Source organism: Triturus cristatus, chromosome 1_2, assembly GCF_964204655.1.
Source record: "Triturus cristatus chromosome 1_2, aTriCri1.1, whole genome shotgun sequence".
Classification (NCBI taxonomy): Eukaryota; Metazoa; Chordata; class Amphibia; order Caudata; family Salamandridae; genus Triturus; species Triturus cristatus.
In genome coordinates this window covers 433971958-433993937 of record NC_140580.1, presented here as the reverse complement: position 1 = coordinate 433993937, position 21980 = coordinate 433971958, and the positions used below count along the sequence as shown (strand labels likewise).

Sequence of the window (21980 nt, the reverse complement as noted above, 5' to 3'; positions counted from 1 at the left end):
ATTGAGCTCAATGTATTGTGTTTAGAAATAGAGTTGCCTACTGCAACTATTTGTAACTGTTTACTAAAAAGTCTATTGCATATACAAAAGTATTTTTATGAAACATCTCCTGTCGAGAAAGTATATTTTAATTCCAAGTGTTGGTTCTAAAATAAAACAAGCATATATTTTTTATATACAAACCATTGGCCTAGAGTTCAGTTATTGAGTGTGTGGAACTATTTGCTGACTGAGTGTGTACAACAAATGCTTTACACGTCCTCTGATACTGCCTTACTGCACGACCAGGCTACCACTTTGGAGAGTAAGGTTATATCCAACTTTAACCTCTGTTAAACCCTTGGAGTCTGTGAACTCTGTACACCCTGTACCTATTAAGGAACAGTATATACAGAGCCACTTTCTCACAAGAGCTGTTCAGGAGGTGACTAGGTTTACATTTTAATGTTAGCTGTTTACTGCACAATTAGATCAAAACTGACCCTAATCAACAAATGCAGACTATTGCGCAGTGTGTGAGTAACTGGTATTGTGCAGTGTGTGAGTAACTAGTATTGTGCAGTGTGTGAGTAACTGGTATTGTGCAGTGTGTGAGTAACTGGTATTGTGCAGTGTGTGAGTAACTGCCATTCTTAACCCTGCTCTCCTTACGGGTGTCCTCGCACTGCAGAATCAATCATGATTAAGACTTGGCTCATCTCACGTGCAGCAGCCACCAGCAACATGACATATGTTCAAAGTATGTTATTCATGCTCACTCTCTGTTCATGTTAGCTTGTAATTAAAACGTGGGTGTGTCTGTTCTGCTGTGTTTTTTTTCTTCTTGTGGTGTCGGAGTTGCAGTTCTTGGCGCCACTTGCTTGAACATGTGGAGGGGAGAGGTGTTCACTAAATAAACTATAACTCCAGTGTAGTTACTTTCACTCCTAGTACTGCTGTGAGTAATGGTGGTACCAGCAGTATCTGCTACTAGTGGTTGTACTAGTCGCGCTCTGATCTCTGTGACTCAGATTCCAGTGATACTGCTTACGCTAGATATTCTAACACTTTAATGGATAGTATAAAGTCCCTTACTACTATTAATATTACCACCAGAATTAGTAAATCTACTACTAATAGCACATTCGTATGATTACAGCTGCAAGTAATGATGCTACTTCTGCACTTGCATTTCTATACTCCTCAAGCTGTATTTACTATTACTTCTTTTCTAGTGTCAGTAAAAGTGCTACTGATAGTGCCATTACCACCTACAGGACGGCTTCTTGTAATGGAAGTATTGCTGGTATTGTAACTTTTAGCACTCTTAACCCCTTCAGTGCCACGCCCTTTCCCCGCCCTGTGCCGGCCGTTGCATTAGCGGGCGGGGCTCATGACGAGATAGTCTCGTCATGGGCACAGCGCAACCGCACTCCATGACGAGACCATCTCGTCATGGGCACTGAAGCGGTTAATTGGTAGTATTAGTAGTAGAGTTGCTCATACTAAAACAAGCACTTCAAAGTCTATACTATTATTTGCTATATTACTGACAGTAATGCTACGTCTACTACTAATAAATTAGTAGAACTACTGCAGCTCCTAGCAGTACTACAAGTACAACTACTTGTAAAAAGATGGCTAGTGGTTCTAATCCAAGTACGTCTACAAGCATTGCTAATACACTTATCAATACTACGAGTCATTCTGCTGCTAGTGCCATGATAATAAATGCTTTAATCCAGCAGGGATTAGTGTTACTCTTCGTGCTAGGGGTAGTAAACCTCCTGGCACTACCACTAGCAGAACTACTTCGATGCCAACCCGTGTGCATCTCATTTCAAACTCACAGATCCCAACGCTTTCACAGTTCATATGAATGATGGGCCATGGCTCACTATAGTGATGCCATTTCAGTGAGTTATGGAGATTGTAAGTATAAACAAGCATTTGCAATGCAATCGGTCTCGCATTACTGAAAATTAGAGCTATTGGCGTTGCATTATTATTTGCATCGCCAATAGCTCAAACTTTTACTAATGCAAGACCTATTGCATTGCAAATGCTTGTTTTTTTCTGGGAATTTATTCTATTTAAGTCACTGAACTCCAGCACAGTTTGCTCAGGGCAACAGCCTGAGGGCTGCCGTTTGTGACACCTGGTTCTCAGTGAAAGCAACACACCCTCCTTCAAGAGCAGCTCATAATCCTGCAGAGATGCCACCGCATCACTGTAGCCCAAGATCAGCCATAAATCACACAGACGGTCACAACAGGATGTGATATAGTTTTTCTGCTTGGCTGCTCAACAGCACAGATAGTATGTGTGAATGGCCCAAATGCCGTGCAGCCACCATTAGAAACATTCACGCAGCAACCAGACTAGCACGTCGTGTTTATTCGAAAGGTGAAATTAAAGTAAAGTAGAGCTGCAGGTAACAGCAGATGTTTCTTTCCTAAGAATACTGAAAATCAAAAGAACTGTCCACGTGGCGCAGAACCAGTTCACGAAAATAATAAAGCACCAAATAATGTTCAAAGGTTCTATTTTAGTAAACACTGTGTTGAAAATAATTAAATACATAAAAATGCTCCAGTTTTTTTTTTTTGTTTGCATAGGCCATAGTGCATAGCCAATAGGTCTCGCCTTTGGGACCTTATAAGTGTTTAGCCATGCAACGGTTGATGTTGTTGCACCAAAGATATTGTGCTGCATAACTAAATACTTATAAGGTCCCAAAAGCGAGACCTATTGGCTATGCCAATGCTTGTTTCAATGTTGTCGTTGGCACACAGGATCCAGCTTGGCCAAGGTGAAAGTGTAGAGACCAGAACTGGTGTCGGTGTGGACTGTGTAGTGGGTCTCAAGGGGGCAGAATCCGTAGCCACACTGAGGCAGCCTGAATCCTACTGAAGAGATGCGGCATAGCCACTTTGGAGGCCGCTATTTGCTGATGGTTCAAAGAAGGCTCAGGAAATTCAGGGCGCACCAAGACAAATACCGGAAAAAGGGTCAGATACGGGTGACAGAGGAGGAGTGTAAACTCTAGCTTGGCACACTTGCACCTTCACAGTAGGCTTTGACTGGGAGGATGAGGTAGAGTCTTGCTTGGCAAGACCGTGCTCATCACTAGATTTTATGGCACACTTCAACCAGTAAGTGAAATTTTGACAGAAGCGGGCTCCAGACTGGGATGGTGACCTGGATTGTGACTTTGAGCATGATGTTTGTTTCAATTGGCTTCCCACTCCAGAATGGAGTTTGTATGCTTAAGGGCGCACTTGCCAGACAACTTTAAGGGTCTTGGCTGGAGCTCAAGCACAACAAACACACCTTGTGCAGATTAACGACTGACAACTGCTTTTTGCAGTGTCAGCATGGCTTGAATCCTGTTTCAGTGGAGACATCCTTACTGAGCACACAGTTGAAGACGTCAGAAGTCACTGGATGACCAACAAAGTTGGGAGCAAAATTCTGGATCCGTGTTGAAAGGCACAGAAAGAAAAGAACAGAAGTCAACGCTCACTGCGTCCCTTCTACGACAGTATGGAGAGACTACAGAGCTGTGCTACACAATTTATCGGCACATAGAAGCACTGCTACAAAAATCTGCGGATCCAGTCGGGTGCCTGGGCATATTGTACAGATGAGAAATTTCCAAATATAAGTACCCATCAGAAACAATTCTTTTGAGTAAAAAAAGACTAAAGCATGGTAGGAGGTAGGATATGTAAAAACAATCTTATCTGAAAGGAACTCTGCAAGCACGCCCAAAATACTATATGCAGTAGACATTTGAGGTATTGCTCCCTCTTGGAGAAGTGCTGTGCTGAGCAGATTCTTTGACCTTCCTGATGTTGAAGTAGTTTCAATAAGGTTAACGCACTAATAAATGAATACTCCTGTTTGCTTGAAGACAAATTAATACTGCTGTTTAGTTTCATATGTAAAAGTACCAGGACTTCCAGCTCGACGACACAGGATGATTCAAGCAGGTCTGTTTATCAAAGATCCAAAACTAGGGGGAGGAGCCTAGCGCGCAACCAAGATGGCCGCGTAGGCTTACGGCTCTAGAGGGCCTCCGCAACCTCCCACGTCTATCCTGACTAAATCCTGGTAAATTTGACGGGCTTTTGCTGATGCATTCGCGCTGAGGTGCCACCCGTTTTCCAAATTCAGATCGGACGCCGGGAACCCGAATGGTTGCCCTCCGAAGTTTGCGGCCTGCTATTGCCTAGGTCCCGATCTCGAGTTGGTGAGGTGCCCGGGTACGAAGTGAACAACAGCGGCATGCTGGGCTTGACTTGCCACGTACCCCGCACTTTCACTTTCGTTTTCAAGTCTGTGTTTTGAGATCGGCTGAGGGACCTTGGTGTTTCAGAGGAGCGCGGACGGCGGAGTGTCTGGCCTGATTCTCGGACTATACACGGACTTCCTGTCTGCGATTGCAGTGTTCGATTGAATTAGCCAACTGGTCCCTGTCCCTGGCGGGTGCCAACCTTGGTGGCCTCCGGACGATGGCGGCGAGACTAGACGGAGACAAGTCGAAACCCAAGTCAACCCGGAGGGGATCCTATACTCAGGCCAACAACATGGATCGTTATGCGCAGCTAAAGGGATCCCCCAGTGGCTTGCATAAATCGCCTGAGAGGTCTAAAGAGGTCTCGGGCCCATCGTCAGAATTGACCCTGCAGGACGTCATGGGCGCCATTGAGGAGATGAAGGCTGCTGTGGGTCAGCGGTTTGATACCCTGGCTCATAACTTGGTCCTGATCGATGTGAATTTGGTCAGGGCAGACCTGTCCAAAACCAACGAGCGGGTCGACTCCTTGACTCAAGCGGCGTAGAGCCTAACTGTGGATGTGGCCGCCCTGCAGACGGAGGTCCGTAGGTTGCGGCTTGCCAGTGACCAGACGGAGCGTCGACTTGAGGACTCTGAAAGCAGGGCTAGACGGAACAATGTTCGTATCATCGGAGTGCCGGAAAGATCGGAGGAATCTGCTGCTGATCTTTTTGTGGAGGATCTGGTGATCAATCGTCTCGCGCCCAAGGGATTGAGCAAGTTCTTTGCTGTGGAGCGGGCCCACAGGATTCCGGGTGGTGCGCCCAAAGTGGGTGCTCCCCCGCGGCCTATAATCGCCCGACTTTTTAACTTTCGGGATAGAGATGCTATCCTTCAGGCGTCGAGGGTGGCCGGGCCGCTGAAGTTTTAGAACTCCAATGTCAGCTTTTATCCGGACTTCACGCAAGCGGTCCAGAAACAACGGCTGGGATTTTTGGGTGTCAAACGGCGCTTGAGGGACATGGAGCTGAAATATGCGATGTTATTCCCGGCGAGGTTGCGGGTTGAGGTCCAGGGTCGTTCCCACTTTTTTGACCGGCCGGAGGCGGTTGGAGACTGGTTGGATGCCCTGCCGCGGGGACAGGATCGAGACAGTCGGACGGCGGAGAGCGGACGGGATGTGGTGGAGCAGGACTAGGACTTGGTTCCTGGCGATAGACTAGACTGGCGATGTTTTGTACCTTGGCTCAATTGCACTCTAATTTGGCATACCATGCCCTTCAAATGCCTGGGGGTTGTGGGGAGCTTATTGGGGTCTTTTCCTCCTTTTGGGTTTTTTTTTGTGGTATATGTCAGGGCGACAGGCACACTGCAAGTTGGGGGGGGCTGTTTGGGCTCAAGCAGGGGTGTAGGGAGGGGGGAGTTGTGGTTCTGGGACTGTGGGGGAGGGGGGTTGTTGGGGATTGTTGTTTTTTTGTTTTGCAAGGCAATGTGAAGTTTTCTGCTGACTTCTCCGGGTTGTGCTCTCCGGGATGTGGGTATCATGTGCGGGAGTGGGATGGGGGGTAGGGGATTGAGAATCCTTTCGTGGAATGTGAATGGACTGGGGGACAGGATCAAGCGCAGGGTGGTGTTGCAGTTCTTGAAGCGGATTTCGCCCGACATTGTTTTCCTGCAGGAGACACATTTGATTGGGAACTCCTTCCAGGCCCTAAATAGGAGGGGCTATCGCCTTGCCGCTCACTCTGGTTTCACTTCTGGCTCTAGGGGAGTGGGCATTCTGGTTAGGGCCTCTCTCCCGTTGGAAGTGGACGAGGTGCTTCACGATGATAGGGGGCGATATGTGGCACTGGTGGGGAGATGGGAGGGCAGGACTATTTCGCTCGTGGCTGTGTATGTGCCTCCGGGGTTACAGACTGCTACATTTGCTGATCTGGGGCGTTTGGTCCTGGGACTCCCTGGGGGGGTTCTGGTGTTGGGTGGTGACTTTAATGCCGTTGTCTCCGGGTTGGAGGACCGTCACCCCCCCAGGGATCTCCCTAGGGCTCAGGCCTGGTTGGGGGGTTTCTTGGACACTTTGGGACTTGTAGATTGCTGGAGATTGATGCACCCGGGACAGGCGCAATATACCTTTCACTCGGGGGCCCATGGGAGTCTCTCGAGACTTGACTACATGCTTATGCCGGCGATCCAAGCTGGGATGATTGGGGAGGTGCGTCATTTAGCCCGAGGTATTTCTGACCATTCCCCTATATGGTTGCAACTGAGGGTTGTCCCTGGGGCAGAGGGGAGAGTGGCACCCATTAGCCCCTGGTATCTTCGTAACCCTAAGATCCGCGCGGAGCTGGTCAAGTCCACTGATCACTACTTCACTGATAATGTGGGGTCGGTGTCGTCGGCCGTCTCCCTATGGGAGGCTTATAAAGTGGCTGGGCAGGCCTTGTCCCTTATCTCCCATACCAAGAGGTGCGAGAGAGCAGAGGTGGTTCGCCTGGAAGCTGAAATGGAGGAGGACTTGGAGCGTGGAGTTACTGATGAGAAATTGCACGTTCTCAGCCTCAAACAATCAGATTATAGAGCGCTAGTCACGGAAGCTGCTAAAGGGATGAGTAGAGAGCAGCAAGGGCGACTGTATGATGTGGGGGATAAGGCTGGAAAGCTGATTGCTTGGTTGGATAAGAAGGAGAGAGCTAGCAGGGTGGTGCCCGTCGTGGAGAGGAGGGATGGAGTGCGTGTGACTGACCCGGTTGAGATCGTTGACTGCTTCGCGGCTCATTTCCGCGGGGTATACTCTCCGGTTTCTGTGCGTTCGGAGGAGGATTCTCATCGGTTGCTTAGAGACATTGCATTGCCAACCCTATCGGAGGTTGATGCAGTATTGATGGAGGCGAAGTTGTCGTCAGATGAGATCGCTCTGGCCACTCGCTCGATTGCATCGGGTAAAGCGGTGGGTCCTAATGGTCTTCCCATCGAACTATATAAGTTGCGTCCTGATAAGATAGCGCCGTATCTTCGAGACATGTTTTTGGCGGCACGTGCGGCGGGCTTCCTCCCCCCTGACCAACGCCTCGCCACCATAGTTGTGATACACAAAGAGGGGAAGCCGCGAGATCGCTGCGCTTCCTATAGGCCCATTTCGCTGTTGAACGCAGAACCCAAAATTCTGGCTAAGGTGTTGGCTAACCGACTGGTTCGGGTCGTGGGCGACTTGATTCATCAGGATCAGTCCGGTTTTATACCCCATCGGAATACCGCTCTAAATTGGAGGCGGTTGCACGGCGTGCTTGCTAGAGCGGAATTTATACGTGAGCCGGCCATCTTGGCATCTTTAGATGCTACTATGGCGTTCGACACTTTGGAGTGGCCATATATTTGGGCCGTGTTGGCGAAATTTGGGTTCGGCCCGGAGTTTATTGGTTGGGTAAAATTACTATACGCTGACCCACTGGCTCAGGTGGTGGTAAATGGTAGGGTGTCGGCTCCCTTCGCACTGGGGAGAGGTACGCGGCAGGGATGTCCGTTATCACCCCTTCTCTTTGCACTTTCTTTGGAGCCTCTCGCCGCCTGGTTGCGTTGGGAGCCGTCGTTGCGAGGCATTAGATGGACGCCGGAGTTCGAAGACCGTGTCTCCCTTTACGCGGATGACATCCTTCTGTATCTCACTTCTCCCCGACAGTCGCTAATTGTATTGGTGGACGTACTGAATTCCTTTGGCCGCAACTCCGGCCTGGTCATCAACTGGGCCAAGTCGTGCGTCTACGTCCTCTCGGGGGATGCCCCCCTCCTGCCGCGGGATTGCCCTGTTCAGATTGCTACCCTGGGGTTCAAATATTTGGGAATCTTTATCTCACTGGATCCCGCGGTCCGCTATGAGCGAAACCTTCTCCCTCCCCTCCAGCGATTGAAGGCCAACGTCGCGAGATGGCGACGACTACCGCTTTCGCCCCTCGGACGGGCGGCATTGTTTAAAATGTCGCTGCCTCGCTTTTTGTACGCTTTGCAAAATACTCTTGATGTCGTGCCGGCCCGTTATTTCCGGGAGGTGGAGGGTCTTCAGCGCCAACTGTTTTGGGACGGGCGGCCGCGGATTGCTCTCGCCAAGTTGACGCTCCCTTGGTACGATGGGGGGGGGGGGGGTCGCCCTCCCCGATATTAAATGATACTATTGGGCGTCTCAATTGGCGGCGGTGAACCACGGGATATATGGTCCTGCCTTAAACCCGGCCTTCGAGATGGATAAATTCCTGCTCCCGGGTGGGGACTATAATAGGGCGCTGTACTCGGTGACCCCGGACACGCGGTTGACGGAACCCACGCGGGTGGCGGTACGTGTGTGGCACGCGGCGAATGCTGCGATGGGGTGGAGGGATCGATTGACTCGGGCGACGCCGTTGTATGCCTCTGGGCAGTTGGGCTGTTTGTGGAGATCGAAAGGCTTCGAGAAATGGGTTATGATTGGTATATGTAAGGTGGGTGATCTGTGGGCGAAGGGATCTTTCAAAACGTTTGAAATGCTCAAAATTGAATATAAATTAAACGATAGAGTACTTCCGGTATGCTCAAGTCTACCATGCGCTGTGTTCGGTTTTTCCGGACGCTGCTGCTATCCCCGAGTATTCCCCACTGGAGGATAGAGTGTTGGATGGCTACGTGCCCGACAGCACTATTTCCCTGATTTATAAGAAACTCATTAATGATCGTGCGGACTTGCTGCTCCGTCTGAGGGAGGCATGGACGGGCGATGGCTTGGAACTGGATGAAGAGGACTGGGTATCGGCGGTGGCCTCCCCGAAGGAGGTGGCGATCCCGGCCCGCTTACAGTTTGTACAGCTGAAGATCCTTCATAGAGTGTATGTCACGGGGCCCGGATTGCTGCGTATGGGTTATTCGATGGATGGACTGTGTAAGCGTGGATGTGGCCTGCCGGGCATCTTTCTTCATATCTTGTGGGAATGTTCGGAGGTGGTGTGATTTTGGAACGGTGTCCACACCGTTATGGAGGAGGTCACGCGCGTTGCCCTGTTGCCAGAGGCTAGGAGGTGTTTGTTGAATGTCTGGGAACCGAATGATTGTACTGCGGCACAGACGCAGTGGGTGACCTGGGGGTACATGGTGGCTAAGCGTAACATTGCACAGTTATGGGGCTCCCCGAGGCCGCCCACGATAGAGGTATGGAAGGAGAATATGGACTGGTGTATGTTTAGGGAAAAGACGGTGTATGTGCCGAGAGGCAAGCCAGAGAAATGGACTAGGGTATGGGGTCCATGGAATTTATATCAAGGCCGTATCTGCACCCCGCCTCTGCCATTAGAGGTCGATATTGCTTTGACCCCCTAGCCACGCATTCTGCTGGAGGGTGTGAGGTGTGTTCCATGCTTTGTTTTCCCGTTGCCCCCCTCTACCGCTTCCGGACAAATACTGCTTTGGACACTGTATGTTATTCCCCGTCCTGGGAAGAGCACGCTGCTATTTCGGACTCTCATTGCCTTGAGTGTGTTTTATATTTAATAAAAAATGAGAAAAAAAAAAAAAAAAAAAAAGATCCAAAACTAGAGAAGAAACGAGCTGTAGGTTCACAGACGTAATTATTTTTTTGTGTCTAGATCATAAGCAGCAGCTATATGATTAAGACTATCCATACAATTTAATTTTGCAAATGAACAGGCATGAACTGTATGTAATATTCATAATATATTTTGCATACCTTTAAGAGAAGCCTGCATATTTCATATTTTCCTTTCGCTGCGGCTTCATGCAATGGTGTGAACTTCCATAAATCAGAAACATTTACAACGGCGCCATGCTTGACTAGCATTTCCGTTACTTCATAGTGGCCATAGGAACATGCATTGTGTAAAGGGACAAGACCCCTAGAATGAAAATAGAATACAGAATTACAAACTATTACAATTGAAGTTTTGTTTATCACACATGAATGAAATTCTTGCATCGGTTCACCGCTAAAAGAATATGACAAGAAAACTACAAGTCCATAAAACTCTTTCTCCATCTCTCACACAATCCCTCCATCCAAAAAAAAAAAATTGACCTTCTCTTTGGCTTTTACCCAAAAAGTTGAATAAAGTTTGTAATAGACTGAATGGCATACCACAAACCAATCTTGCATTGTACTGCAAGTGATGGTTTTAGCTTTTCTTTCTAAATGTCTTTCCAATGTATTTCTAATTTTCTTGTAAGATACTTCCTGTTGACGGTAGGCTGGATGGTATAGACCTTTCTCGTGCCCTCCAACAGCGTGTGCCTGTGCCTTGAATTCATCACAGCAAGCTGTAGGTTTTTAACAATGGCTTCAGAGCACACAACCATCACAAGTGTGCAAGGGAGGTACTGATCTAGCCCAAGAGCAGGGCTCGGTGGTCTGGAGGGACACCCCAGATGCACCCTCCTCATTCAGAATGACTACTGTCAGTTTGCAGGGCTATAGAAGACCAACGGTGGTGGCAGTGATGCATTTTATAATGGCAAGGAAAGCCTTCTTACCTGTATGCTAGGGAGAATCACCTACTGGCTATCCCACCTTTTTCAAATTAGTCTACCAGTCCTCTGAAATCTGGTCATTCCCCCACCAATCTATGTTGAACGCGGATGTCACGTGTAAACATATCTGCGTAATCAAAGGATGTGGATGGAGTGTATGATTCATGCGGTCATTGCCACACTAGAATGACGATTCTCCAATTATCATACAGAAAGAATCTTGATTTCATTAAAGACAACAGAGGCTGACATTATGCAATAACGTTTATTGCTGTCCAAGACATGCAGCCCTTTAAAGTGCATCAATTACATCACAAATAAAAACATTTCAGACAGCATAACAAAGTGCCATGGTAACCTATTATCTTCCTCCTAGAGCTGCGAGGGTAAAGTAACTGTAGGTTCAACTTCTTCCATATTAAACGGTATTATGAAACCTTACATGGAAGCCGAATCTGAAAGGAAAAAGGGGGATAAGTAATACTTGTTCCCGGATAAGACCAATAGATTAAAGACTAAAGACAAAAAGGAATTAACAACAAGAATAAACATTTAATAATAAAAACATTCCTTAACAAACCATCCACCAGGGAGTGGTGGGAAGGATAATGTCAGCCTCCGTTAATGAAATCAAGATTCTCTCTGTATGATAATTGGAGAATCGTCATTTCATTACAAGACCGGAGGTTACATTATGCAAGTTTAAAGCTTTTCAATGCAATATTACTTACACGTTCTACAGGTTTAAGATCAAATTTAACAAAAGTTGAAGCATTTGACCAATCTGCTGCTTTAAGAATACCAGAAAGGGATCCTTCACCCCAAAATACTTTACAGGCCATCGCACCACAGTAAGAGAGTGCGCCAAACTTGGATAAATCTATCCCCGCTTCAAACATCACTGTTCTGACCCATCTCGAAATTGTAGCATAAGAGACTGCCTTATAGGGTTGAACAAAAGAAAATAGTAATTGGTTTTCATTTCTAGGTCTAAAAATACTCATTTTCTGTTCATATACTTTCATGCAATTAACCACACAGTTTGGGGAAAATCTAAAAAATAAGGTTAGAAAATGTTCTCAGACATGGTCTTGGTCCTTTTCCATATTTCGAACAACACTCCATCCGGGGAATAAATCCTGTTGCACATCTCGAACGCCTTAACATCAGACACTCTTCTAAAAGATACAAGACAAAGTAATGTAGCTAGTTTAATGGATAACTGTTTCCTTGTAAGGAAACAGTTATCTTGCCTGGATGAAAAAAGACCAAAAATAAGGTTTACGTTCCATAAGGAATTATATTTAGTTTAGGGGGACCTTAAAGTCTTATTCCCTTCATCACTCTACGAATTAAGGGATCGGTACCAATAGAAAAGTCATTTAACAAAGAATGCCCAGCAGAAATTGCTGATCTGTAAAACAATTCACTGTTCTATAACATAGTCCTGAATTAAAAAGGTCCGCTAAGAAGATTGCTACTTCTACTACAGGTGCTTCCACGGGATCCATATCCCATTCCAGGCACCAACTACACCATTTTTTCCATGCACCGGTTGATCTCTCCTTGTTCCCGGAGCCCATGACTCATCCAATAGGCTTATAGCCTCTCCTGAAAGGCCTAAGTATCTTCTTGAACCCCTGAAATCTTCCAGGCAAGAGGGTTAGGGTTTCCTTCTCAAAGAAGAGGATGTATTTCTCCTTCTGGACCCTGAAGGAGATCTAAACTCACTGGAATAAGACGTGGAACCTCCATCGCAAATTCCATCACACCTGGGAACCAAATTTGGGAATTCCAAAAGGGAGTAATTAGAATAATGCGGCAACGCTCCGTTCGAACTTTTAAAAGAACTCTGTATTAGAGCGAAAGGAGGAAAGGCATAACAACTCAGTATGTTCCAAGGTTGGAGAAGTGCATCCACCGCAATTGCTAAGGGGTCTGGTCTCCAGTTGAAAAATCAATCTATCTGGAAGGTCAGTCTGCTGGCGAAAAGATCTAATTCGAATGGGCCCCATAGGTATTGAATTCTCTGGAAGACTAAAGGATTCAGTTTCCAATCGCTCGAGTCTCTCAGGAATCTTGAATTCAAATCCGCCCTTGTGTTTGGATGGCCTGGAATGAATTCTACTCTGAGAATTATTTTCTGACTCCAGCAAAAGTACCAGATCTTCTTGGCTAGATCTGCCAGAATCCTTAATCTTGCTCCTCCCAAATGGTTTATGTAAGAGACGGCCGTAAAAGTGTCCAGTTTGATCAGGACTACACTGTTTTTCAGAGTTGATTTGAAACTCATTAGGGCGTTCAAGCTCACCATCATCTCTAAACAATTTATATGTAAAGTAAGTTCCTCTTGGGACCATTTCCCACCTATTTCTAACATTCCTAATCTGGCCCCCCAGCCTAAATTTCTCGCGTCGGATTCCAAGATGTGATCCGGAGTATTTCCGAATATCGCTTTCCCCATTCCAACTGTCTAGGTTGTTCTGCCACCAAAGGAGGTCGTCTCGAGCCTCCGGAGACAGGGGAATGTAGTCCGAGTACCAAAGACCTTTCTTCAGCCCCGAGGATTTTAGTCTCTGTAAAGCTTTGTAGTGAAGGGGTCCTGGTGAAATCGCTTGAATGGATGAGGATAAGAGTCCTACTACTCTTGCTAGTTCTCTCAAGCTCACCAAGTCATTGGATAAAACATAAGAAACTTCCTTCTTTATCTTTGATAATTCTTTTAGAGGAAGTTGCAACAAGGCTGAAGATGTGTTTACTTGAAAACCTAGGAACTCCAGATTTTGTGAAGGAGTCATGACAGATTTTTTCTATGTTGATGATGAATCCTAAACTCTCTTGAAGGTCCACAGTCCATTTCATGTGGATTAGTAGTTCCTCCTGGCTTTGAGACATCAGTAAGATATCGTCCAGGTAGATAATCAATCAGGCTCCTCTTCTCCTTATGGAGGCCACAACAGGTCTCAGGATCTTGGTGAAACACCAAGGTGCCGAGGAGAGACCGAAGGGAAGACAAAGAAATTGGTAGGTTACGCCCCTCCATAAAAACCTTAGATATTTGAGATTCCGTATCCATAGGGATTGTAAAATATGCGTCCTTGAGATCTAGCTTTATGAGCCAATCTTTCTCCTGGAGGATGTCCCTGAGAAGATGGATACCTTCCATCTTGAAGTGTCTGTACACAAGAAAAGAGGTCAGAAGCTTTAGATTTATTACGGGACGCCAACCCTGGTCTTTTTTCTTCACGAGAAAAATTGTACTCACAAAACCGGGGCCAGTGTTTGAGACAATGTAAATTGCCCCTTTGGCTAGCATTTGACGTACCTCTTCGTCGACCAGCGCGGATTGTTCTTGGCCTAGAGTAAGTTCTCTGGGAAGTGAGGTCTGGTAAGGAATAGTAATGAAGTCTATTTTGAAACCTTTTACAGTTTCCAGTACCTAGGCATCGTTCGTTATTGATAACCAAATTTGGCTGAAAGTAGCGAGCCTTCCCCCTACCCTTGGGAGGGAAGAACCAAAAGGAAGTGTCCTTACCTTGATTTCCTTGACCTTGGAATCTTCATTGGTTGTTTCCACCTCCTCGAGTGCGGTAGCTGCGGCCCCTCTGAGGGAAGAAAGAATTGTTCCCCGAGAAGTATCTTCCATAGCCACGATGGGTCTGTTGATAGCAGGAGGACCTGTTGTATCCTCGGCAGGCTGCCGGTCCTGCCCGGTCACCCCTTCCAAAAAATCTACCCTCGAACATTTGTCTCATATTACTTTGGGCCTTATTGAATGCAGAGAAGGTGGAAACTTATTTGCTAAGTATCTTAATAAAGGACTCGCCGAAGAGTAGCCCATTCGGGTCTCCCTCAATGTCTTTATTAGCCAGGTCCCCTAATTTGGGGTTCATTCGCATTAGAATGCCCCTTCGCCTTTCGGACGCAAGACTAGCATTTGCATTGCCGAGGAGGCATAGGGCATGTTGACTCCATCCTCTTAGGAGCTCAGTGTCAACTGGAGTACCATTCATGGAGGACTCTTCAGCAAGGTCTAGAATTCTGGCAAGAGGGCCTAACGTGTCCAGTAACTTATCTTGACTCTGCTTAAGGCAGTGTTCAAGTCCTTTACGAGGATCACTTCCAGTTTTGAAAAGGAAGGTCAATAACTCTGGATCTAGGTAGGGGGTCACGCCTGCCTTGTTGTCTAAGAAGGGTCTAGGATATTCGGACCTCATTAGCTTTCGTGAGTCCCTCTCAAGGGGTTTCCTGATCCAAACCTTAATAAATGTTGCTACGTAGTCTAGGGGCCATCAGTCAGATCCTCTAGGATGGGTGAATTTTGAGAGGTTAACATCTCCATTCCTGATGGGTCCTTAATGGACTTGGAGGTGGTGGGTTGATCTAAGTCCTTATCGAGTAGATCATCACATTTTTCAAAAGGATCGAAAACGTACTTATCAGCCTCCTCAATGTCATCAATTGGGGACAAATAGTCATCATCGTCAAAGGGAATGATGTCTCTTGTGCCACGAACGACTCCTGGTCTGTGTGCCGCGAGGGACACCTGCACTCTTTGCGCCATGAAGGTCGATCATTCTCTGTGTGCCGCTCGGGAAACCTGGTTCATTTGTAGCGCAAAGGCTACCAATGGATAGGACCTGATCACTTGTAGCGCAAAGGTTCAAGATGTTTCGACTTTAAGACCTTACCGCCTTTTTTAGGGAGTGGATCCTCCTCCTCTGAAGAAGCTATCTTGTCATCTTCAGGGACGTCCCTTTTCCTTTTAATAAGATCTGCTTCTTCCGCTTCCTTTAAAGATGATTTTAACTGTCTCTCAAAGAGACTCATAAGAGAGTTCTCTGTAAGGGGTGTCTCGCTAGTAGCCTCTATATTATTTTGAGACATTTCCCTTTTTTTTTGTATGGACTGGTTATTGTCCCTAAGGTTTGTAATTAAATTCCTTGTGTTAGAAATGTATAAATATTTATTACAGTCTTACCAAGGACTTTAATTCTTTTAAAAGTCCTTAAAAGTGCTCAGCTTGTCCGGTGGCTCTGTGCTATGTGTTGCCATGGAGACGCACAGCATGAGCCGAAATAGCCCCTCTCACAGGCTCTAATTTGGGCTTTGCGGGTCCCAAGGGGAGGGGGTCGGTGACGTTGACACCGCTCATTTTTGTGAGCGGGTCACCTTGGGGAAAGCCGGTGGAGCAGCGCGTATTGCCGGGAAAAACGAGTTAACGAGATGAGGTATTTTTAAATAAAAAAATAAGGTTATACTTGAGCGTTGTGAGGCAATCGGAGGTTGGGTCAGTCTGATTGTACACAGGGATAGTATTAAGTGGATAATTATTGTCCATTCGCTCCATGAATGCGGGCGCGGTGACAATGTGAAAAGAACTCGATAGAGTTTGAAATAAATCGGGAAAAAAGTAGTGAAAGGAGAGGGAAAGAGAACCCAACCATACATTAGGAGGGTGTCAGTGAACTACCTGTTACGGGGTAAAAAAGTCAAAAGTGTAGCCTAGGTTGATAGGCTTACCTAAGTGGACTTGTCTTAAAATGGTGTGTTCTTCCACATTGGCACCATAAATTAGGATATCATCCTGAAAGCAAAGCGTTTGGCACCCCTTTTAAAATATGTTGCATAATTCTCTGAAATACCCCTGCCGCAGAGGCCAATCCGAACGGCATGCTGCAGAACATGAAGGTGTCCATGGGTGTGGTGAAGGCAGTGAGTTTCTTAGAGTCCGGATGTAACTCCACTTGACGGTACGCCATGGAGAGATCCAGAACGCTGAAACAAATCGCTTCACCCATGGTGCTTAACATCTCGTGGATGCGGGTTAAAGGATGTCTCTCTACCAGTATGTTATTATTTAGATCCCGTAAATCAATGCACATGCGAAGGTCTGGACTATGACCCTTCTTAGCAATAACAATGGGGGCGACCCACTCAGAACAGTCAACAGGTTGAATGATGTTAAGTTTCTCCAACCTGTCTAGCTCTTTTCTCAGCGGTTCCCACATAAGATGTGGAATAGGTCTAGTTTTGTGGACTACTGGTTTAGCATTTTGTTTCAATTGAATCTTGTGTTGAAATTCTTTAAGCAAACCTAAGTTCTCTGAAAAGACTTCTGGAAATTCACTTGCAATGTGTTCGCTTAAACTTGAAGGATTTATCACCAACACTTGTTCTGGGTTATTCGGGTCTAACTTAATTCCCAGCTCTCTTTGATGTTGCCATCCTAATAAGTTTGACCCATTCTCTACAACGTAAACTTCCCTACCGTCCCACGGCCTTTGAAAGAAATAAGAGATTTAAACATTCCTTTCATAGGTATGGGGTCTTTGTTATAGCCACTGGGGGCTATGTCTGCTTTTCCAGTTTGTCCTGCCCTCTTCCTAAGACAGATTGGAAATCTGAGAAGTTCACCAGAGTGAAAGGCGAGCACGAGTCTGCAAACATTTTGACACTTTTCCCATCAAAAGAAACATCACATACAGGGTAGCCTTGCTGCTCCTGAATTGTAACCTCATTAACTTGTAAAACAATTTTCTTAACCTGCGTTCTATCTTCAATGACTTGACATCCCCCCCTTCTTCTTCGGGAAGCACCCACAAACCATTGCTAGATGCCCTTTCTTGTTGCATTTTCTACACCAAGCGTGTCTGGCTTGACAGTTGAGATCATTCGCCAAATGATTGTTGCTTACGCAACGATAGCATTTAAGTTTAGAATTCTCCGAGTTTGCTGTCTGAGTACGCCAATTGTCATTCTCTTTGGATGGTTCGTTTTTAATCTTGTACACGTCTGATTCTTCATCTAGATTGGCTATCTCTGATATCCTATCACTAGACTGATGAATTAATCTTTTATACAAATTGCTGTATGTTCAATTGATTTTGCAATTTTAATTGCTTGCAGAAGATCTGGTTGTTTCTCCAACAATTTCCTCTGTATTTCTTTACTGTTAGTACAGCGTACCAATTGGTCTCTGATTAACGAGTCACTTAGATCATTGAAAGCACAAAGTTTGCTGAGACCTCTGAGAAAAGCAATATAAGTGGACACATTCTCTTGCTTGCCCTGTCCCCTACTGAAAGATTTGTGCCTCTCCAAGACTATATTAATTTTGTCCCCAAAGTGATTTCGCAACTTAGACAACGATGTTTCATAGGCATCTTCATCATCTTCCTCTACCTCAGGTTCCGGTAGGGATTCAAATATTTTCCTTCCACTTGAACCCAAGTTGTGTAGTAATATGTGCTGTTTTCTGAAAGCACTGAATTTTTCCCCTCCTATTGCTACCAGATATGACTCAAATACCTTCTCCCAATCTTCCCATGGAATAGTAGGTTCTCCAATTTCATTCAGGAATGGCGCTGGTTGCAACATGCTTGCAGCTGCCATAATGGAAGAGATAGCAATGTACTAGCTGTAATTTGTAAGGTACACCTAAATGATGAGAAAGACAATTGCGTTGTACACAATAATGCTTAAATGAGTTTTAAATGAGCATAACCGATCTTGTGCCTTAAATACATATATATAGGTTAAAATTGAACAGCACACAATCGTCAAGTGTAAACGATACACATACAAGCTTAAGTGATATCTTGAACATTAAGAACAGATAATAGTGGCGAGTCAAATCATAAGAGTGTGTATACTGTAGCCTTACAAATATTACTGCCAACTCATACAACCAGGAGTTATATGTGAGGTGGAACGCCCTACAATTAGTGAAATTAAGCTATATTAATACTCAACTTGAAGAAAATTGCATTAACTTAAGGTGTGCGTGTCACCGATAACATCAGCCGACACGCTGAGGAGTGCGCTGCTCATAGAAATACCTCATCACTTTTGGCCCCCCAGCAGGTGCGCATGAGCACTAGTGAGGTGAAAATTCAACTGCAGATCGGTGAAGTGTCAGAGGCGAAAATTACCTGAGATGCTGCTGAAATAAATTTTGACAGTCTATAACGGTGTGCGTGTCACCGATAAAAATTAACCTGACACGCTATGGAGTGCGTATCTCCGCATGACATGTGAAGAAATACTGAGGTGAAAATTCAACTGCAGATCGAGTGAAGTGTCAGAGGCGAAAATTACCTAAAATGCTGTTAAAACAAACTTTTCTGACAGTCTATAATGGTGTGCGTGTCACCGAAAAATTAACTTGACACGCTATGGAGTGCGTATCTCCGAAAATATGAAGAATTACCTTCCCGACCTTCGGACCACAGCAGCTGATGCGCAGGAAGCACTCACTGGGCGAAGTTCAGAAGCGTCGGTGGCGTCCTGCCAACAGCAGCTGGTGTACAGGAAACGCTCACTGAGGCGAAACCTAGCAACAGAGCGCTGACACTCGGAGGCGTTGTGTCTCGCAGCGGCTGGTGCGCAGGAAGCACTCGCTGAGGCAAGTTCCAAGCGAAGAAGCATCAGAAGCTTTCCTGACAGGAACCGAAGATAGTCCGTCCGGAGATGAGGAATGACGAGATTGCTCACAATCAACCACCGGAACGATGCCCAATACCAGAGCCAGACGACAAACTTCTGACAGACGTCATGAATGACGGATACTTTGCCTCATATTGCCTCACACCAACCACTGCATCGCTAAAGGCCTGTGCAGATTAGCTGAAATCCTCAAAGACGGTAGCAAGCAGATACTTCATCGCAGTGAAGATCACCATCGCATTGAAGAATTCCCAGGCACAGGATACGACTTAAAGTCACAATATAGCGATGAGAAGAGACACCTCACCAGATAACGACGTATTTCTTCTGCATGAACAGCTGGTGGAGTGGCTAGCAGAAGAGGAGGAGCAGGGTACATCTGTCCCCTTACACAGATCGTCGCCAGGGATACAAAGACGAAGACTCCAGAAGGTAAGTGTAGAATCCTTTATTCCTGACTCCTCTCTCCACCAGCATTCCTTCTGTGTCACCAACATTCTAAGGTCCCCTTCAGGGACTTGGAACAAACCATTCACAATAGGGGTGATACGGGGGAATATACCAAGATGGTTATACAGGTCAGTGACATAACATACCTTAGAAGACGCATCGTAACACTAACCTACCTTCCAAAGAATCTGAAAAAAAGTAGGTTAGTTTTTATAAATTACTCAAAAGACAAGTATAGGAGATCGGAAGAGGTTATACTTAACTGTCCAGTGAGCAGCAAATAAAAGAGGAAGATAAATCGGTTACCATGGCCCTTTGTTATGCTGTCTGGAAAGTTTTTATTTGTGATGTAATTGTAACACTTTAAAGGGCTGCATGTCTTGGGCAGCAATAAAAGTTATTACATAATGCAGCCTCCGGTCTTGTAATGAAATCAGTTCTGAATGTGCTACATTCATATGTTATCTAAAATGGATGGTTGAACAGAGCCAAGACAGCACATGTTAATTGCAGGTCACCTCCTGGACACTACAGAAATCCTTTGTAGTGCTTCAGACTTTAAAGTGTGCAAGAGAGGAGAACGAATGGCCCTTTGAAACTTAGGGAGTTTCAATTGCCCTTTTTTGGTCCATTGATAATTAGAAGGAATATCCCCACAGGTTAACAGATAATTATGTGGACAACCACCCTTTTTGTTTATACCCTTGTTTTGGGCCCCTACAGTCAGAAGACTCCCACTTAAATCCCAACTGCCCGCTAGCATTTTGTAAGAATTTGGCTGGACTAGTCTAACTGGAATAAGCAAAAAGGCTGGTAATGCCCCAAATCTGTCTCTGATCTGTTGGAATACTGCAAGTTTAGTATAAAGATGGGAGCAGAAACATCCAGCCAGTATCCCAAGATTTCTCTGGCAGAATATGGGATCCCCACGCTAGTCCACAAGTTAAACTGAAGTCCAGGGTTGGAGTATTTGTAGGAAAATGGTTCTTTATAGAACATACCAAAAAGAGGTATATTGTGTAGACAGTCCAGGTATCACTTACTAGTGAGCAGGGCTTCCTTTAACAATTCCAAAGTGCTCTTTTTGTGGTAGTGTGGTCGAGCAGTATTAGGCTTATAAAGAAGGAAATTTAGATATTTGTTACATGCACGTAGCCAATAAATGATTCATTCACACACGCGCGCACAAACACGCCCCCACAATAAGGAGATCCACAACAATGTAGAAAAATAACATTTTTATATCATTTGTGCCATCGGTTATTGGGTAAGTACTTTTTAAGATACCGGTTTTCTTCAAAACTGCTAAATATATTTGCATCGTCTCTTCTGTTGGAATGTTATCCTATGAGGAAAAAATACATATACTGCATACGGTACTTAGCAGCAACTTACAGGACCAATCTTCTGGAGTTAAGGTAAGTACGGGGCAAAGTCCAAGGCAGCACCAACAGGTCACCTCAAGAGGCTCGGGGACATCTCGGTGCAGAGGTGCATTTCGGCATTGAGTGCCACGTTGATTTCAAAGAGAAACGTTCCTGGGACAAAGAGGCTGTTCATAGGGACGGAGGGGTCAGTCCGGCTGAACGAACAGGAGGGACTCAGGCCTCACGATGCTCTAGCACGTAGGGTCACCTTTGGTCTACTTCCCTTCGAGATGTAGGGCTTGGGGGTGCAGTGGTGTTTTGAGGCGTCTGGTTTTCATTGCAGGAGATACTTGCGATAGAGGGCGCCTGCACACAAAGAGGCTGCAGGCGGCGACTAGGACACCAGTCTGGGTAAACCCAATCTGGGGTTTGACTCGAGGGTCTCAGGACCTCACTGGCACCATTGGCACACTTCGACTCGGGCAGGGGGGCACGGGTGCAGTGGTGCTTTCTAGTGTCAGGTTTTTGGAGATCCGGAGTTCACGCAGTTCTTGGGTGCCTGCAGGGTTGCAGCTCCGCTAGTCCACATGAGATCCTGGTTGCTTCTTGAAGTACTAGCAGTCCTCCCAGGCTTTGAGGCAAAGCAGATGCAGAATGAGTCATCTTTAGTGCAACTGTTGGGGACAGCAAGCAGGCCAGCAGGGTTGGCGCCAGGTCAGTTGCTGCTCCTCAGTTTTTGCTTTTCACGGCTCTCCAGTGTCCTCCTTAGGTCACTAGAATCTACTTTTCTGGTGCCAGGGGCTCCCATAAATACTAAATTAAGGGGAGTTAGGGAGAGTAAAGGGTGGTGGCCAATTGACTACTTATACTTGGGGTAACTACACCCCTTAAATGGCCACTTACTGTGGGAAGTAGACATAACCCTGTCCTAGAGTTCCTAATTCTGCCATCACCAA

General features: G+C 46.0%; 1 protein-coding gene across 2 annotated transcripts in view; it reads right to left on the bottom strand.

Moving 5' to 3' along the window:
* Positions 1-21980, bottom strand: part of TNKS2 (tankyrase 2) — a 689601-nt gene that overhangs the window by 484189 nt on the left and 183432 nt on the right. For both annotated transcript variants that reach the window (XM_085605833.1, XM_085605841.1), the window contains exon 15: positions 9966-10131. In XM_085605833.1, the coding sequence (XP_085461959.1) occupies positions 9966-10131 (166 nt within the window). The remainder of the gene's footprint in view (positions 1-9965; positions 10132-21980) is intronic.